Here is a 15,789-nt window from a genome sequence, read left to right as displayed (position 1 = left end):
CAAAGGAGAGTAACACATGACATCAGCAAAAGAGGCAGCGAAGAAGAAAGTGGAGGCAATTTTGCCTCTGCATAAGACAACAAACACCCGCTGGGGCTTTTATCGGAACGGCTCACACGACAGTACTGCGTTTAGAGTACAAATATGCATACACAGCAGACACACATTTACTTCATGGACACCGCATCTCGTGGAAGAGCCACACAAACACGCAGTTATTGGTTTAGAGCAGGGTTGGGGAGCTTGAGAGCATTTCATCCCACCGTGGAATCGGAAAACAAATACAACCTCACATGAACCGAACCAACAAACGCTTATAACATGGCGTAAGATAACAAACGTCTGTTTGGTCGATGTATTTTCTTTTTTTTAATTGAGAGAACTGAAATGAACCCAGGTAAAGAGGGAGAAAAATACCTAAGCCGGATTTAGGGTGGATTTTCATCACAAGAGAGAAAGAGAAAGAAGCAAAGAAAGAAATAAAAAAAACTAAGTGAGAAGAGAAAAGGAGAGAGAGGAAGAGATAGTGGAAAAAAGAAGAAAGAGTGAAAGAAAGACAGAGAGAAACAGAGAAAGAAAGGGTAGGGGTAAGTGAGAGTGAGTGAGAGAGTAAAAGGAAAGAAAGAGAAAGAAAAAAAAGGTAAGTGGGAAGTAAAAAGGAGAGAGAGAGAGAGAGAGAGAGAGGAAGAAAAAGAAAAAGAAAATAAAAAAAAGACGCAGAGAAAGATTCAGAGAGAACGAGCGACAGAGACGAAAAGATATACACAGAGAGAAAGAAAAAACAGAAACAAATAGAAAATGAGAACGATAGACAGTGAAAGAAGATAGAGAAAAAATAAAGCTAAACTTGCTTTGGGAATGGGAATGGCTTTGGCAACATCAAGTGAATATATACTGTATCAAACAGCAGCTCTTTTTTTTTCTCTTCCGCTTCTCTCAGTTTTGTCTCAATCTGGCTCCCAGGGCCGAATGTTAGACAACCCTGCATTAAAGGAATATATCCTCTATTCACTTTCTCATTACACAATGCATTATTTCCATATTGTGCCGTAAGAACAAAGGCTAGAGATGTTACACTCCCAGAATTACAAGATTATTTCTACCTGCATAATAAAACCACAGTAGTTCCAATTCATGTGCTATACACAACGCAAAATTGTGTTCATGGTGGAACAGAGCTACACGGGTCAAAACATACAAGGACATTCACAAATACCATGACGCTACTTTCTTAAGACTCAAAATATGGATGTGTTCCTTACTAAAATACACTGGCTTGTTAGAATAGGCTGTTGGTACCACTCCAAAATGTCAAAATATCAAATATCAAAATAGCTGGGGCTTGTAATCACATATAACATCACACTGTTGAGCCATAGTCATCGCCTACATTGGATGTGCATTCACCTGATAAAATATACTGCCATGAAAAAATAGCAGACGTTCATGTCCAAATAAAAACAATAATGTAACTGAATGCAGACGTAATCCTGCCGATGGGAAATGTAGTCCAAAATGCCAGTTTGTAATACAGTAGACTCTAGAACTGGGGTCTCCAACGTGGTGCCAGTTAGCCTACTAAGAACACCTAGGCAGCCCTCAGACAGGTTCTGAAAATAGCTCACCAGTGATGGGTCATTGCGACTTTCTAGTTAATTTGATTTCTAACTGACATGTTTAAGTGATTGATTTAACTATTAATAATTGCAACTTGGTCGTAGCATAGTAACAACAAAGGTCCTTTAGAAGATGTTAATTTTAGCACAACAATAAAACTATATATGAAGTTGGCCTGCCTTGGCCTTTGATTTTTGCATTCCGGAGATGGAATAAGAGCTTGCTCTGTCCACTCCACGCATCGGCCCGGTATTGCAGTACCTCCGGGAACGGTGCATTCGCAATGATCGCAGCAAGGCTTTAGGGCTAGGACCTTAGCTTGGCCTTTTGGCTGAGAGTAAGTGTCCCGGCTCCTAGGCTTTGTAGCGTATTATGAACTGACCGATAACGGATAATGGATAATGAATAACGAAGATAGATCAATAACCCTTAAAACCCCCCCCCCTTTTAAAGCCCTTTATGCCAATCAGTAACAAAAAAGAAGCTCTCAGCTTCAAAAAGGCACTAGAAAATGCTTTTTCTATTTTCCTCAAAGCCTGTAATTGCAAAAAAATTGGCTATTTCACGGACTTAAACTCGGTAAGTCTGTGATCATTTGACCTCCTTTTTCACTAGCAACACAAAGCACTACAGTAAGCAGAATCCTCATCTATCATTTATTTTCTAAGCACGACCAACGATCAGCAAGTTTGCGCTTCATCCGTTTTACTTTCCTTGACTTGTTTGATGCATCCAAGGCTGGATTGATCTGAACAACCTTGTTTTTCAGTCAGATTGAAGTCGTGTTTGAATGTTTATGGTCTCATTGTTGTTACAGAACATTTTCATTCATCTCGAAAACAAACCAAAAACAAAACAGGTCAACGAGATAGCTCAAAAATGACTCAACGATAAGTGAAGCTGAGATAATCAGACTGGAAAGTTGCGTGGGAACACTGTAAAAGCAAACGGCATTCTGTTAGAGAGGATTAAAGGCATCTTAAGAGTGTGGAGTATTGTTTCTTCCCGAGCTTTGGTATTTCTTACACTTCACATTGAGGAATGAACAGTGCATTTAAGCAAAAAAGGACATAGGCCCTTCATTTCTGAGTTTGGCTCTCATAGTGGTTAAACTGCAATCAGGACAGTGTAGCAATACAATATCTCTCTCTTTTTCAGGGTTGTTCACATGCATGCGTGCATGCAATGACCTAATGTCAGTCATCCGATGATGCTGCCGAGTGCTTCATAAGGGGCTTTTAAGGGTCAAAATGTGAAGCAGCAGTGGAGGTAATTCAAAGTCCTTGGGGCAAGAGAAACAGCATCCGCAATAGTTTGTGCATTCACAGAATGGTCGTGCTGTACAAAAGGCACAATTCGTTGTATTGCTTTTTGGTGAGGTTTCACAAGGTTACCGCTGAGTGGTCCCTCGGTGTTGAGGTGCTAATTCCGCATTTGCGTGTCTGCTTTGAGTTGACACAAGACAGACAAACGGATGGTCGGATTGCTTGTCCCCAATGTCTTGTTGGTGAGTCCTGCTGGGGATACAGTGCTACAAGTGGGGCGAGGTGAGTGAGTTGAGTAAGGCCATTGGTCACACAGAGTTGTTGTCATCTTCCATTGGCTCGTCTGGAAGGCTTCGAGAAAGGCAGAAAACTGGAGGTTAGTTTGTAACCCAGTTTTCGCTTGGGTATGTGACTTAAAAGCAAAGACCATTTTAATTGGGGGATGCAAAGGTGTGGATCCAAAATGTGTCCCCTGCTTCCAGGTGCTAGTTTTAGGAGAATGTATTCCTGATTTTTAAGGACAAGCCAGCATTTAGAGGAGGCGGGTAATCAAATGAGTTACTGCTATTTAGAATAAGAATCCTTCGTTCTTGGAAATTCCCTTTGAGAATGTACATTTATTTAAGCTGCATGTGAAAAAACTTGTTAGGAAAGTAATCATGTACCACTCTAAAATGATGAGGACATTTTCCCTGAATCTTTGGAGATTTTTGAGAGTGTATGTGAGACTTATTGTCTGTTTATACTGGTTTTACCTTTCTAGCCTGCCTCATCACCGGATCACAACAGGATTCTGGAGCCAAAACAACCAGTGTAGCAGTACGCATTTCAATGGAGCAAGAGAAGATTTTTATGTAGATTTGCTTTTTGAAAAGAGGCGACTTACAAAACAACATGCTGAAATGTTTTGTGTAGTGGTGCACAATTTAAAATTTTAAGAAACACGTTTAGCAATTTCTAAAGGAAACAGACATTTCAAAAGCCCTGTAGAGCCCTGTAGCTGCGAGCCATTTAAAAATATGACTGGACCGAGGACATCATTTTGGCGTGTTTGCAGTGCCGATTTTTATATCTGGTAAGTTATCATAGCAATCTGGATTTACTTGAATGCCCAAGTAAGTATAAGTGTGGGGAAAATGTTAAGTGTTCGCTACCAATGCCTCCTATGGAATGTGAATTTGCCACTATTGGTGTTAGTTTGTAGATATTTCATCAGTAAGAATAACAAAAACAATAACATGATATAAAGTACTATTAATCTACATTTTATGTAACATACATTTAATCGTAATACATTCTTATATCGTTAATAATAATGATTTCGATTATTTGGTCTTTGCAGCAAATATGACTTAACTTTGTCATTATCATTGTTATTATTGATCCCAGCAACACTAAAGAAGTATTAGAGGTGGGTGCAAAACAAGGAAAGTCAAATCTTTTAAAGTTAACTTATGTGTGAAGTAAGTTTCTGTAAATATGAAATGGTAATTAGAGCCATTATTTTCATCCATTTCACTTACTGTCATCGGAAGGTATTGTACTTGCTACCTATGATCAATGTTTTATATGAAGCGAAAAGTGACATACAAAGGTTCCACAAAATGGCTTGTACAGTTTTTGTTGTTGAGTTTGATCACTAAATAAAGTCGCTATCTAGCTGCTTGCTCATACTTTGTGCTTATTTGAGATGTTACAATCTATGATCCACGATCTTTTTTTTTTTTTGTCAATCTGCTGATATAAACTATAAACGTATATGTATTTTGGTGTTCTGCCTCAACAATGTGCCCGCAGCTTGGCTAAAGACTTGTTTACGAACACGGAATTATTTGGACTTAAATCTGCAAAAAATGAGAAAAGCGACAATGCGAAAAAATGCTTGTTGCAACGTGGTTGCATTGGCCAGAAATAATTTGAGAATGATGCTGAAAAGCTTCAGTTACCTCTACTCCTGACATCAGGAGGTAAATAAATAAAGTCCTTTAAACTTGTAAGGTGTTGAGTGTGTCCAGTACCTTTTGCTGGAAAGAACCCCCACGGAGAGCGACGCTAGAGCATTGACGGCGTCCGTTTCCTCGCAGTCTCGTCTCTGAGCCGCCAGGTAAGAGAGACCCACTGAACTGCTGTGTGCGTTCACAGACGGCCAATACTGACCTGATGTAAACAAGACAGATGTAAGTTACTACAGGTGTAGCTCCAACTATTTATCCTTCAAAAAGAAATTGGTTCTCAGTGAAATGTCAGGGTCAACTAAAGTAAGAATCAACAATGGGAAATTTAGGTCTTGACGGTAAAAACGCTGAATTTAGCCACAGGTGCTTCGGACTCAACCCATAGGCAAATATACTCCTTCTTAGAACCACTGGCTAAAAGAAATCGCTTGCAGGGTTTTTACTGGATGCCCCGTCTCTAGTGTCTGTATTCAAATAATTGTAACTTAAAAACATCTGTTGGCGTCTTAGGTGTTCTAAATCTGGTTAGCCAAATCTGAAAAATCAGTGTTTGATGAAAACATCACGGATTTACGGCTTTTGAAACATTTTTCACTGCACTGAAAAAATTACACCTAGCCTTATTGGCAAAAAATATGGCCCATCTCATCTCATCAGCCGTACCGCTTATCCTCATTAGGGTCGCGGGGGGGCTGGAGCCCATCCCAGCCATCTCCGGGCAGTGGGCAGGGGACACCCTGAACTGGTTGCCAGCCAATCGCAGGGCACACAGGGACAGACAACTCATTCGCTCATTCACCTGAAATGCATGTTTTTGGAACGTGGGAGAAAACCGGAGTGCCCGGAGGAAACCCACACAAGCACGGGGAGAACATACAAACTCCGCACAGGATGTTTGGAGCTGGATTTGAACCCACGACAGGTTCCCATGACATGAACTGTGCCGCACAAGCGCTAACCACTGCGCCGCCGTGCTGCCCCAAATATGGCCCAATTTAGGTATATTTTCATCTGGTTTCTCTAATTAAAAAAATAAATAAATAAAATAAAAAAGACCTTATCTAGCAGTTTTTAGGTAATTTTGCTCTTTTAAGTAACATTTTCTATCCATATATCTATCTATCTATCTATCTATCTATCTACCAAAGCAACCCCCCCTCGTGGGAGGTGGCTAGAGTGAAGAACACACTCACATTAACCAAACATTTATTCCCCCACACTCTTCCCTACCTGACACAGAACATTAAGCCCACAGTACAACAAGGGGTAGAGTTGATGTGCCAAGCAACCCTTCATCAGCACAGAGGCCAGACAAATAAATATACTGGTTTACCCCATCTACATCATATGCGTCGATGTCAGCCATCCTTAAGTATCCACGCAATTCACATCTATCTCTAGCACACACTCTTGCATCCAATAAATTAACCAACCTCACATCGAGAGCATGTTTCACCCCATCCATCCAACCATATTTGGGCCTTCCTTTCATTCTATTTACCACCACTTCTGCACTACACACTCTTTTAGTCAAACTGGCTTGATCCATTTTTTCCCTATGTCCAAACTATCTCAGAACATTTTCATCAACCCTCTCAGCAAGCTCTTTCACCATACCAGTTCATCTCCTTACTTTCTCACTCCTTAAACCATCCGGTCATGTCACTTTACACATACCATGCAAACATCTAATTTCAAAGGCATTTAACCTATTACGCTCATTTCCTCTCCAACCCCCGTCTCTGAGCTATACACCACTGTTGGTACCACCACAACTTCATACAATCCTCGCTTTGCAACCATTCGCAAAACTCTACATTTGAAAACTATAAGTTGCTTGAAATGAGCCACATTTGCTGCCAAGGGGGTATTTTTGCAAAGTGTGCATAGTACCAAAATACAAGAAAAGAATGCTCACTTTGAATTTGTATGACCGTCTGCAGGGAGCAGATGGCGTTAGCATTTGGTTTTTGGAGCAGGACATCTTCCGGTAGTGAGTCCTACAGGGAAAAATGCATGCATCATTTAAAACACAAACATGAGACATTTCCCAATAAACTGGATGCATGGGTGAGTTTTTATTCTTGAAGAACGCCATCACGGGGCATGGCTTACCTGCGCACCCAGAAGCGCACTGACACAAGCTTCAGAAGCGTCGCAGATGGCTGTAAGATCATGACCTCCCTCCAGGGACAAAACCAGACGCCCGCCCGCAAGCGACATCAGCTGGCGAGTCAGAAAGCTGAAACCTGGGAGACGCAACACACAAACAACGGTGAGCGACTGCGACCAAACCAAAGTGACGTTTACTCCTCTTCTGTCTTGACGTAAGCTTTACTACACCTCCCAATATTTGTTCAAGACAAGTATATATTTTGACTTCCTCCATTACGGAGCCAAAAGGCACTCACTGTAATTATGGTCACATCAGAGATTCAGTCAAAGATGCTTGAAGAGACAACTACTTCTTCTTCTGATGGGAGCTATGATAATCTATTAATACCTCTTTTTAAGATGCAACGGATCCTAAGTTAAAGCTCCTGGTTACTTAGAAAGAACTGTTGCTCTTTACAGTGGTCATCAAACTACAATCTGCGGGTTGGATACAGCCCACCTCCACAACAGCCTCCGGAACAATACCAGAGAGCATTATGATCATTCTTTCATATATCATATTTATACATGTATAACAAACTTTTTTTTTCTTTACCTAAACAAGAACTGTAAGTCTGGGTGCACGCTTTTGGTTGTAACCAAATTTGAACCGAGGTCAAAGCACCACACTCTTACCACTAGACTACTAATGAGACGAGTTAGATGACATATGAAAAGGCTTTGTGTTTTACCCCATTTTCACACTTTCTTAAGTAGCGGTACCAAAGGGAAATATTAATTTTGTTGACTGTTTCACATGTGACAGTGACAAGAAATTTATCTATTGTCACATGTGAAACGCACATCGAAAACTAACATTCTACTTTCGTACCATGACTAAACATGATGTGATCATGAGATAACATCGACTTGCTTTTCACACCTCATCTAAACCACTGGTGGTACAGAGGTCGGAGAACTAAACCTAACTTGGACCTATTGAAACTAAGTCCGACATAGAGAAACTATAGATCCCATGCATTTTTGTGTGAAGGAACCAGTGTTATTTGGTTGTTATTTATTCGATAATTCGCATTATTATTTATTTCTGACTTTTGTTCTGTAAAGAATACAGAGAGGGTTGTTTTGTTAATATTTATTTATTTAATAGTGACATTATTAGTTTTCCGACTTTCGCTCTGTAACGAATCCAGACGGGTTATTTAATTTTGGCTTTCTGGAAAACAATACATTTTAACATTTAGGCACTCCCACATTCGTGACACTTTTTCTATTACGAACTGAATCCAGGCCCTCATCAGAAAAGGGTAAAGTCACAAATAAAACACAGAAGGCTGAGCATGTGTTTGGAGGCTTGGCTTACATTTGGCCGAGACCTTGTACCCTCCAAGCTGTGGGGGGTTGCCCTCAGCAGCATCAAACCCGGCAGAGACCAAAATGACGTCTGGGGCAAATTCCTGGGCGATGGGCATTATTACAGTCCTGTAGTCACACAAAGTCACACAAATCATATTGTTAGATACCGTTAAAGACTGTAGTCATTATAGAGCAGTGGTCGGGCCAGGCCCCGGGCCAGTGCCGGACTGTGGGTCATTTGGTACCGGATGGCCCAGAAATAAAATAAGTTGTCCTTACTTTTTGCTTAAATCGTATTTATTCATGTACAGTACACATATTTCTTTTCCTACCTAAGAAGACCCAAAAGTTGATGAGATATTACAGAAGTCAATCCCTGTATTTAAGCTATTGAACACCAGGCTACAAGTACAGTTGACCATTTCTGCTAAATGCAACAATGAGCAGCGAGCATCATTGATGACAGAGGAAAAGGCCTTAGGTTGTATGTCATCATCCAACTATGTTTACTCAGGGTACCAAGTTGTCTCGCCTTTATCTTGAAGGGGCATGGAACTGGCCAATCGCTGTACAATATTGTGTTGGCTGATTGCTCAATTACAATATTATGGGAATAAGTTCAGCCAAAACAACGTTGAACAACAATTGACCAATTATGTGGGCCTTAAATATTATAAAGGCTAGTCAACGTGGAACCGTGAGTAAAAACAGTGCGATAATGAGATAAAATCAAAAAAATTTCCCCGCATGTTATCCAGATGCCTATTGGTTAATTATTAACATAGATAAGTAAACTTCACTTTGTGTTTGCTGTTAAAAACGTAATATTGGAATATAATATTGTGAATTTGCTTAATTGCTGTTGTTATTGTCATGATTGTTTTTTCTGTTTTTAGTGTCAATAAATTTGTTCAAATCAAAAAAAAGTAATGTTTGTTGTTGTTGTTGTTGTTATTATTGTTGTTGTAACTCTTGTTATAATGACCAATATTATTAGTGGGCCAGATTGCGAAAACCTTCTCAGACATTAAAACCAGTCCGTGGTACAGAAAAGGTCGCCGACTACTCTTATAGAGGATATAAGGGTCACATTACTTATTTTTTAAAATTTGTTAATATATTCATTAAGTCACGCATTCATGTATTTATTTGTATCCAACAAGCATATTAAATACATTTGTTTCATAACCTTGCCCCTCCTTACCATACCCACCTCCTTAACACTGCCACGCCATCCCACACCCTCAGATCATCTTCCTACCCCCATCTCACTCTCCCCCTGCCCGGCTCAGCTCCATGGGGAGCAGCGCTTTCAGCCTCTCTGCCCCCAAGCTCTGTAATTCATTGCCGCCTAACCTCCGAAATTCTGCGACCCTGTCCACCTTCAAATCCGGAGTGAAAACTCACCTCTTCAGACTTGCATATTTTTGACCATATTCCTCAAACACCGCCCCTTAACTATAATGTGTTTGATTGGCTATTCATTACTTGCTTGTTTAACTCTTGTTTTACTCTTTGTTTATTGTTGTGTCCTACTCATATGTATAGCGACATTGGGTGTCCAGAAGGGTGCTTAAAAATACAATGTATTATTATAATAATTGTTATTATTTAATTTTTCTTCACCAACCCAAATAGCATATCATACTTTAACGATAAAAGATTGTATTCGGACGCTTGGAGTGATTTGTGGTCGGGAGCTGCAGTACCAACTTTGGAAACCAGAGGTTGATAGAGACCCCCATTTAAGCAGACTCCACAAAACCGGATTTTTAACGATTTTGGTGGTATTTATTGGGGGTGCCTTGACACAAAACCTAGCTAGAGTCACTCACGGTGGCCTAAAGCAACTGTCTGATTTTTTCTTAATGGAATTAAGTTTTGTAGCCTATAATTCGCATTACAACCACACACAAATTGGTATTCATGAAGTAGTTTAGTTTTGACTACATTAAGATTAGATTAGAATAAGATATATTAGATTTAAATAGATGATTATTTAGAAATGTTGCTGCTACGGGACGTAGTTTAGACAGCCCTGATGTAGCCGCTTGTTAAACATTTCAATACTTGACCAAATGTCATCAAATTGATAAGCCCATGATCGTCAAGGGTACCAGATGGAAAAGTTTTTTTCTCCACTGTCATAGATTTAAAGTCTTTTTGTTTGATGATCTGCTCAATGTGACATTGTGGTTGCAGTTTTGCACAACTAGTAAAACAAACGGCAATATATCGAGATTAGCAGAGTTGAAAAAAAAGCTATTTACGCAGTGCATCCATCAATGACAACATTGCCTAATGTTTAGCTGTAGCTCCGCGCTAGTGGAAAAGGTTGAAGGTTTCCATTGTGCTGAAACATTTTGGGAAGAGTGGACTCGAACGCAACGCAGATCGGCAAAGTTCAAAGCTTGAGTGAACGAGTCTGTTTCCTATTAGAGGCCTGTCACTCTCTTCAAGTCATTGACACACAGGGAAAAGAGGAAAACAGTCCATCTGGGATCCATTTACGTTCATTATTCTGCCGGGGGACTTTCGAGAATACTCCCGCCCTTGCCCTTCCCTACCCCCAAACCCCCGCCACCCTCATCATCGTCTTTGTACACACACGAACAAACACACATAAACACATGCTGCTGTCATGACTGCTTGCAGATGGACAACATGAGCTCATAGACCAAATTGAGAGCACACAGAGATAAATCGTGCATTCCCATACCCTAATAAAAACAACCAACACGAAAGCACTCATTCTCCTATTGACACACAATGCATATATAAAACGTCTTGGGAAAAATGGTATGCCCAACCATGAAATATAAACTAATTAGTACCAACAATTATGACTATGGTACAAGACCTGCATTAAATACCTTGTCAGTAAACAGAAAAAAATTATATTTGATACATGTCAACCTCAGCAAATATCTACCCGTCTTAATGATTGCAGATCCCCTTATTAAACAATAATAAACCTTACAAACATAGAATGAAAGCCTATTTACTCACAGTAAGATAGACTTTGTAGAATCATTTGATTTAACAAGTTTATAGTATTTGCCAAATAACGCAATTATTTCAGGATCTTTCCTAGTTTTTTGCCCACTTGCAGTTGATTTAGTCTTGCTTATTATGCACAGCAATGCCAGACTTTGTGGGCTTCATCAGTTCTATAGACGGTTTCACTCTGTAACAGTCAAAATATGGGGTTCATACAACTTTTTCATTGCCTGATTCAAGCACTTCTAAGGACTTTCGGAGCATAGTTTCCAATTTCTCCAGTACTGTACCATTAAAAGAAGTAATCTGGTGTAAATTATGTATTTTGCAGAGCCACAAATATATTTGTGATTTACATATTGTGTGCATTGAGTATCGCAAATAGGTTTTGGTATTTGAACAATATGTGTGGAAACATTCTACTACTGGGAAACGCTACCTTGATTTTTTTTGTCATGGGTCATACTAAATGTCCATAATTTAAATGCAATCCTTGCACTGATACACATTTCATAGTTCCCTGTTTAGGTGTAGCATGCACATTGGGCGCAACCCGTAGGGGGTTGATTACACTTCATAGGACAATGCCATACAAACTAATTCCAGCTGCTGTTAATCACATGGGAAGAAAAAAATGCAATGGTAAAGCGAAGACACCAGGGAGGAATGCCGGCGCCATGTTTAAGAAAACTTGAAACAATCTCAACAAGCCCTTTTCAATCAACACATAATTGGAATTTAAGCATTTTCAAGAACATCATGCATCTGTACAAACCCTGCTTTTCTTAGTTTCCTTACATGGCTGTAAACTCTTTCCCTATCAGCATTATAGTGAGAAAAGCAGAGCAAAACTATTTATCTTTCATAAGTGGGAGTGATTTTGCCCGAATGCACTTTCAAATTGAAAATGTGTTTATTAGTAATTAGCAATCTTCAATAACTTTTTGGTCTGCAACTAGTGACAGAGACAATCCGGATTAGAGATAAAAATGGACAAGACAAGATCGGTCTAACAAAAACAGAGTTTTTTGTCCCCCTTAATGATGTTGTTACACAGTGTACACAATTTGAAGTGATCAAAAAAACGTATAAAATACGGAGAAACCATGTGTCGACAAGTATGATATTTTTAAAGTTCATTTCGCAGATGATAAACAGTCTTAACATGGCAGCAGGCCCAAACAGTTTGCTACATTAGATCAGTCATCTGAAGCCCAAATGTTATTTATTAGAAATACTACAAGTCCAATATAAAGATAATAATCAAACATTACATTAAATATGTTTTTGGGTTAAGAACATGACATGAAAGTGTTATGTTCACTAAACTTTGGTGTTTGAACATAATAGTAGAAGTATTTAAAAGTGCTGCACGGAATTTAAAACTTTCTTGCTGCTACCATCTCCTGGCTTGTGTAATCCTTGCAGACCCTGTCGAGCACCTCATGTTGCGCATGCACTTCTTAAACACAACAACGAATAATTTTAAACTCTTCTTTTTTTCATCTTTTTGAGTTTGGACTGTACTTGAAACACTTACTTTTACCATTTTCACGTTACTTCAACATAAATACAAAGGATGAGTATGAAACCACTGTACACCCCCCATTCATTTTCTTAATGTGTTCGGCCCCCAATACCTTTTCTAAAAGTAGAATTAAAGCAGATAAGCACGGTGGGAAAAAAAGCTAAATGGCTATTTGAACTCAGTGTGGCATTATTAACACATACTTAATAGAGTAAATATTGTGCTTTTGTCTTTTTTTAAGATGATTTGCTTTATTAATTAGATATGATTTCACTTTCACTTTTTTGCATTTAACTAAAATGAAAATGTGCTAATTTTCACAAGTGTAGGGTTAATCTGCAGGCAAATAATTAAACATACGAATTCACATAACTTTCAAAATGACATATCAAACAAAAATCACCAGTTATAACCAACGGAAAATAAAGGTTATCTAGATTCTAAAACATCACAAATCATTTCAGTATTTCTGAGAACACAACTATAAAAGGATCCTTGTTGTAGGACCAGCTGATTTGCTTGACTGGTGTTGCAGACCAATAACAAAAAGCACCACGTGCTCTATGTTGAGTCAGGAAATTGCCCACTCACTTAGATAGGATGCAACTGCCCTCTTGTGGTGTAATGTTAAAATGTATTCTATTTTAAGATGATGTTGTGGAAAGCAGCTGTGTTTTTATCTTACCTGAACGCAGCAAAATACTCTGCATCTCCCATGGGAGGATCCAGTCCTCCCGCCCAAGCCACATTGACATTAAAGCCCTCCCCAGGTCCTGAGCCCACCTAAAAAGAACCAAGATTTTGTCAGACGTCATGGCAGTCTTCCACATTTGACTAAGACACAAAACACACCTCAGTGGGTGATCCACTTCCAGGAAAGAAGTTGCCGTGATCATAGCGATGAAGTGACATGTAGAGGACACTTGGGTCGCTGTAGAAAATTTCCTGTGTCCCGTTGCCATGATGAACATCCTGACAACACCGAATATATTTTTAACATCGTTATTAACCTCAGCAGAAGGAAATGGAGCATAAGTGAAAAGCCTACCCAATCGACAATGAGGATTTTGCTGATGTTGACCTTCTGTTGGAGCTGTTTAGCAGCAATAGCCACTGAATTAAAGTAGCAGAAGCCCCTGTCAAGACAGATTGCAGTTGCACAATACTTTTAAACCTGACACTGTTAAAGAAATATGCCGGTCTATCTGATATTTTTACTGAACAATAGAGGAGGCTAACCCACACAAACATACATTGGGTTGGAAGGATCGGCATGGTGTCCTGGTGGTCTCACTACAGCAAAACCGTTCTGAAAGAAAGGGGAAAAATGAATAGGAAATAAACAGGTAAATCTTAACTTATATACCATATATTTTCACATTTCTGGTATTATTTTTCCCATTGCAATACAGTATATATTACAAACAAATAATTATTAAAATAAATCTTTTGACTTAAAGGTGCTGTCCGGAATTTGAAAGTTTGTAACTCTCTGCTGCCATCTCCTGGCTTAAAGTCATGATCACAGTCTCAGCCAGTTCATTTGTCAAGAAATATCTTATTTCGTAGATGCACTCATATAAAGACTATTTTTTCATCTTTTGGGGGGTTTGATTTTAGACTGTATTTGAAACAGACCTTTTTTAAATCTTAACATGTTATGCAACGCTTACATAAAACTGCGATGATGAGCATAAATTAACTCTCCAAACAACTTCCCCAACTTTCCTGTTTCTAATGTGTTGCGCGTCCCAGAACAGCTTTGATAAAAGTAAGATAAAAGCAGATAGGGGCGGTGGGGAAAAAAAAAGTATAAAAGTTCTTTGTTGGTCATTGTTGGTAACACCTACTTAATAGAGAACGTATTTTACTTTCAACTTGTTAGGCATACCTCAAACAATGCACCCAACCCTTGAATAAATAATGATATTTGATTTAAAAAAATACTTAAAAAAAACAAAATTACATCATCTTAAAGGGACCCTGTGTAATATTGGACCACTAGATGGTGCTGTATTGTGTCGTGTACCAAAAATGAGGGCCAAAAAGCACAAGGAAGAATACATACAAAGGAGACTCAAACCACACCAATTTTCTTTGAATTTTATGCCCAGCGTTTTGCAAGATTTTTGGTTTTCGAGTACCCGAAGCAGCAAGATGGGGAACAATGACGTCAGTGTCCCTCTAGATGGGGCTCATGTGATGTAGAATAAATATGAATTTCACAATGACCCATCACTAGTGAGCTATTTTCAGAACCTGTCAGTGAGCTACTCAGGGATTCTAACACGATGCGAGCAGGCACACGGTGGAGTATAGTTCCTGTATTTTTAGATCAATAGTATTTTAAATTCATTAGGTTTTTTCACCACAAGGAGACGCAAAATAATACAGAATATCCTATTAAGGATCTTTTGTCGTATTTTACGAAAAAATAAAAATAAAAAGTAAAAACGAGAAAAAAAATAATCATAAAATGGGCAAAATTCACCTGCCAATCATTATCTGCAAGATTTTTTCGCAGTCTTAAAGTCCAAAGGACAAGAATACTCTTGAAGCGCCTCGAACATATATTGTACTCAAATCTTAACTATACACATGTATGGTATAATCAGTGTATAGCAGGGGTCAGCAACCTTTTTGGTGTGGAGTGCCACTTTCAAATTTCCTTGTAAATCAGTGTGCCACACCAAGATCAATGACTCGCACAACATTTTTATAATATCCAACAGAGCCGTAATTTTACAACAGTCTAAATATACAACATGGATATACATTTTAATCGTATAACTCAGTGTTTTTCAACCCTTTTTGAACCAAGGTACATTTATTTATAAAAAAGTTCCGAGGCACACCGTCCGTCAAAAAGGTTTGAAAATGAAGTTATGTCACTGTATTTCACTGTACTACCTCATAAGCAGATAATTAGTTTATGAAAGGAAGAATATTTAAA

The 15,789-nt window shown here is 38.9% G+C and overlaps 1 protein-coding gene and 1 pseudogene across 2 annotated transcripts in view; one reads left to right on the top strand and one right to left on the bottom strand.

The window, feature by feature from the left end:
- Positions 1 to 1,803: 1,803 nt before the first annotated feature.
- Positions 1,804 to 1,893, top strand: LOC148369551 (U2 spliceosomal RNA; annotated as a pseudogene).
- A 342-nt stretch (positions 1,894 to 2,235) lies between these two features.
- Positions 2,236 to 15,789, bottom strand: part of hdac7a (histone deacetylase 7a) — a 63,244-nt gene continuing 49,690 nt past the window's right edge. For both annotated transcript variants that reach the window (XM_088331610.1, XM_088331611.1), the window contains exons 18-26: positions 14,090 to 14,145; positions 13,885 to 13,972; positions 13,689 to 13,808; positions 13,522 to 13,619; positions 8,316 to 8,434; positions 6,953 to 7,086; positions 6,756 to 6,837; positions 4,901 to 5,039; positions 2,236 to 3,233 (exon numbers count right to left, since the gene is read on the bottom strand). In XM_088331610.1, coding sequence (XP_088187736.1) covers positions 3,191 to 3,233; positions 4,901 to 5,039; positions 6,756 to 6,837; positions 6,953 to 7,086; positions 8,316 to 8,434; positions 13,522 to 13,619; positions 13,689 to 13,808; positions 13,885 to 13,972; positions 14,090 to 14,145 — 879 coding nt within the window. In that variant the 3' untranslated portion in view covers positions 2,236 to 3,190. The remainder of the gene's footprint in view (positions 3,234 to 4,900; positions 5,040 to 6,755; positions 6,838 to 6,952; positions 7,087 to 8,315; positions 8,435 to 13,521; positions 13,620 to 13,688; positions 13,809 to 13,884; positions 13,973 to 14,089; positions 14,146 to 15,789) is intronic.

This window comes from Urocampus carinirostris, chromosome 3 (assembly GCF_059441175.1).
Source record: "Urocampus carinirostris isolate Australia breed hairy pipefish chromosome 3, RoL_Ucar_1.0, whole genome shotgun sequence".
NCBI lineage: Eukaryota > Metazoa > Chordata > Actinopteri > Syngnathiformes > Syngnathidae > Urocampus > Urocampus carinirostris.
This window is presented reverse-complemented; position numbering and strand designations above follow the sequence as displayed.